We start from the raw sequence: 3,554 nt of genomic DNA, 5'->3' as shown, positions 1-3,554 counted from the left end.
AACTGGGATAAAAGGCCTCTCAGGATCTTTTTTACCCACTAGCCTTTGCAACCCGGATAAAAGGTCCCGGTTGGTGAGCCCCCCACCAGTGACCGAGCTTTAGTCCTGGTTGGTGAACCTTTTATCGCGGGCCAACTTTAAATCGGGATAAAAGGGGGCGCATCGAAAGCCAATTCTCTACTAGTGATAGTGAGCTTATGAAAACTGAAGGTCCCAATTTCTCATAACTGGAGGGTCCAGCTTCCGCAGGGCCGCAGCGAGGTGCGCGATCAATGATGTGTTGTACGTTTTGTGCTTAATGCTTGGCAACACCTTCACACAGACAAAACGTTCCTCTTCCTTCAAATCTTTCAGAATGCAGTATAGGAACTTGCATTGATTCTGCCTCTGAATGTAAAGGAACCGTCCTAACGGAACCATTGGGAATAGAATGGTATTAACTGATCGCGTAAGTGCAAATAAAGGATGTGAATTTCTCGATGTAACTCCTCATATTCTTTGAAATTTATCTTTGTTTTGTTCATGTTCGTTGCTGTTAATAGTATCAATTTAATGTGCTTGGTAATATATATTTCGAAATTGGTGGGAAATAAATATTCACAAGTTGGTGGTAAACAGTCAAGTTTTTTAAAATGGTCTCTTCATTTGTTCTGGCGGTCATCTTCACGCAACGACCAGCACAAATGAATTTGTGCAGGCAGTTGGCCCAAACCAATTTTGACCGCCAGCACAAACTTTCTTTATAGTAAGCTATGCTGGAGTAATTCTATGATTAACCATTTGATGAAAGTAAACTGCTAGCGTACGAGTAGCAATGTCGTGCACGATTCAAGAGTGGGTAATTGCTTTAATAAGTAAACTCTGAGGGTATTACGAAGCAAGGGGTATCCGAGAAACTCCAAATTCTACTTTAGTAACCCAGGGGCAACGTGGTGTTGTATGCCCCGGCCTGCATATGCGTCGGCTGTGGAGCCGATTGGAACATGTTGGGTGTCACCAAAAAGCCTCTGACCGGTGGGTTGATAGGAGGTGCATAAGCTGGTCCTTTGTATCCTTGTGCCACACCATTGGTCATGGAGCTGATGACGACGTTGTACACCGTGTGGGTCATCACCTTAGATTGATCAATCATAGCTTGATAAACATATTACTGGATCATCTCGGACATCTTCCCTAAGTCTTCGGCGTTGGTGATCTAGTGAGGAGTTGGAAGAGCGCTCTTTTTAATGTAGCTCTTGTTTTATTTTTTGTGAGTTAGGATTTGTTTACTGTGATTTTGAATTAACTGGACATGTGGCAGCACGTGACTGACCGTGCGGCTATCCTATGCAGTGAGGCTCAGTGAACTAAGGGGGTGTTTGGAAGGAGGGGGCTAAACTTTAACCCTGTCACATCAGATGTTCGGAAACTAATTAAAAGGACTAAACATAAGCTAATTACAAAACTAATTGCAGAACCCCTAGGCTAAATCGCGAGACGAATCTATTAAGCCTAATTAATCCATCATTAGTGAATGGTTACTGTAGCACCACATTGTCAAATCATGGACTAATTAGGCTTAATAGATTTGTCTCGCGATTTAGCCTAGGAGTTGTGTAATTAGTTTTGTAATTAGTCTAGATTTAATATTCCTAATTAGTGTCCAATCATTCGATGTGACAGGGCTAAAATTTAGCCCTCTCTTCCCAAACACCCCCTAATGCAAGTTCGCCTTGGGCCGTGATGGCGGTGTTCGTGGGCGCGGCCCACCGGATCCCGTGTAGCCGCACAATGATCAAGTGAGAGGCTTGATCTCGCATGCGTTGCTGTGGGTCTCCTTGTGGATCTCTGCCAGGCCACAAAATCATGTCCTTGAAGGTATTACTTGCCATGGTAGACTTTAGGACAACCCAAACGGTGCTGAGTAGTTGTTGATGGTGAAAGCAGCGTGAGAAACACACCACACCGATGCATGCATGCAAAGCTCGATGCTCCTCTGCCCGTGTGACACACGAGGACCGTGGACGCAATGCCACGACCGTGGTTTGTTTTTATGCTTCCATTCTTTCCACGTGCTCAAAATATTAGCTCCAGTCAAATAAAATAACATAGACAGTTGGTGCCAAATCATTTCACGCATGCAGACCATGCTATAAATAGAGAAGTCCGTTCCATACCATTCATCAGGCTAAGTGTCCAATCTCGCAGCAAACTAGTCTAGTCCCTAGCATTTGCAGCACTGCACCGAAATGGTCATCTATCTCATGCTGAAAACTGAGACAAAATGTAGTAGTTCTACTTGCTTTCTCGAGTACTCATATAGCTAGCTTTTTGTTGTTGCAGAACTCCGTGGTAAAGATTGGGCCGTTTGGCAGCACCTCCTTTGCGGAGGGCGACCGGGACATCACCGTAGCGCCTCAGCGCCTTCAGAGCATCACAATCCGCCATGGACATGTAGTGGACGCCGTTGCCTTCACCTACAAGGACTCCAATGGGCTGGAGCACACCACAGGCCAATGGGGCGGCAATGGCGGGAACTCTACCACTGTAAGCTCTAAGCTTTATTTTGCTTCAATCTGCATCCACATCCTTCCGATTTGGTGACGTTGGAGGTCTGTGTTGCGCACAGATTACCCTTGAGCCTTATGAGTTCGTGAAGGAAGTTCACGGGTTGTACGGATTTTACGGTTACGGAAGCGATGGCATAACCAACTTCACCATCGTCACCAACCTGCGTACCTACGGACCGTTTGGGCTCAGTAAGTCGATCAAGGAGCCCAAGTCGTTCGACATCCCCGTCACGAACAATGGTAGCATCGTTGGCTTCTTCTCCCATTGCAACAAGGGCTATGTCACGGCCATCGGTTTCTACATCAAGCCGTTCTGATTGTCCTGTGTTTGGCGAAATCATGAACCTACTGGTTTCGGCGTTCAGTGTTTGTGTGTGCGTGCAAAAATAAATTGGGATTTGTGTGTGCATCGCAGCTATACACCCAGCCTGTATGCTGGTGTCTATGATGTGTGCCTGCACAGCTTCATTTGTTGGAGCCTAGTTTCCGTGTATGAATAAACCATTTATTTTCAAGCATGTTATTTTCAAGAATATAGGTACCCCTCAAAAGTTTTGCAAGAATGCAGTACAAAGCCAGCATGCATGTACGGTTGTTACCATGCACGTGGTGTAGTGTATCTCCATAGTCCATACGATGAAAATGTTTTATATATAAATAATTATCTAGAATAGACCACATAATGTGAATTAACAATCTTACTATTACTAATTGGAGGCTCCTTTTGAAGTGAAACCACTTAGGATTCCTAGGTAGACACTCTAAAAAAAGAGAGAAATCCTAGAAATTCTCAAAAAAAAATAAAATATCCGACCATCAATCGATAGATTCAAATCATCATAGCCATTGGGTCTATTATATTTTCTAAATAATTACCCACCTATGCCATTATGAAAATAGCCTAAAGTAACCCCCTAAATCTAATATAAATTAACCCACCTCTGCCATTATATAAAATAAACTAAAGTAACACCCTAATATTCATCAAAATTACCCACTTATGCC

General features: G+C 43.8%; 1 protein-coding gene across 1 annotated transcript; it reads left to right on the top strand.

The window, feature by feature from the left end:
- Window positions 1–2,122: 2,122 nt before the first annotated feature.
- LOC117850364 (protein GOS9) lies at window positions 2,123–3,108 on the top strand. The gene is made up of 3 exons (XM_034732191.2): window positions 2,123–2,231; window positions 2,323–2,526; window positions 2,609–3,108. The coding sequence occupies exons 1-3, from the start codon at window positions 2,229–2,231 to the stop codon at window positions 2,864–2,866; spliced, it is 465 nt and encodes a 154-aa protein (XP_034588082.1). The 5' UTR covers window positions 2,123–2,228; the 3' UTR covers window positions 2,867–3,108.
- Window positions 3,109–3,554: the final 446 nt, after the last annotated feature.

The sequence above is a fragment of the Setaria viridis genome, chromosome 3 (genome assembly GCF_005286985.2).
Source record: "Setaria viridis chromosome 3, Setaria_viridis_v4.0, whole genome shotgun sequence".
In the NCBI taxonomy this organism is placed as follows: domain Eukaryota; kingdom Viridiplantae; phylum Streptophyta; class Magnoliopsida; order Poales; family Poaceae; genus Setaria; species Setaria viridis.
The sequence above is the reverse complement of the archived record's forward strand: the minus strand, read 5'-3'. Positions and strand labels throughout refer to the sequence as shown.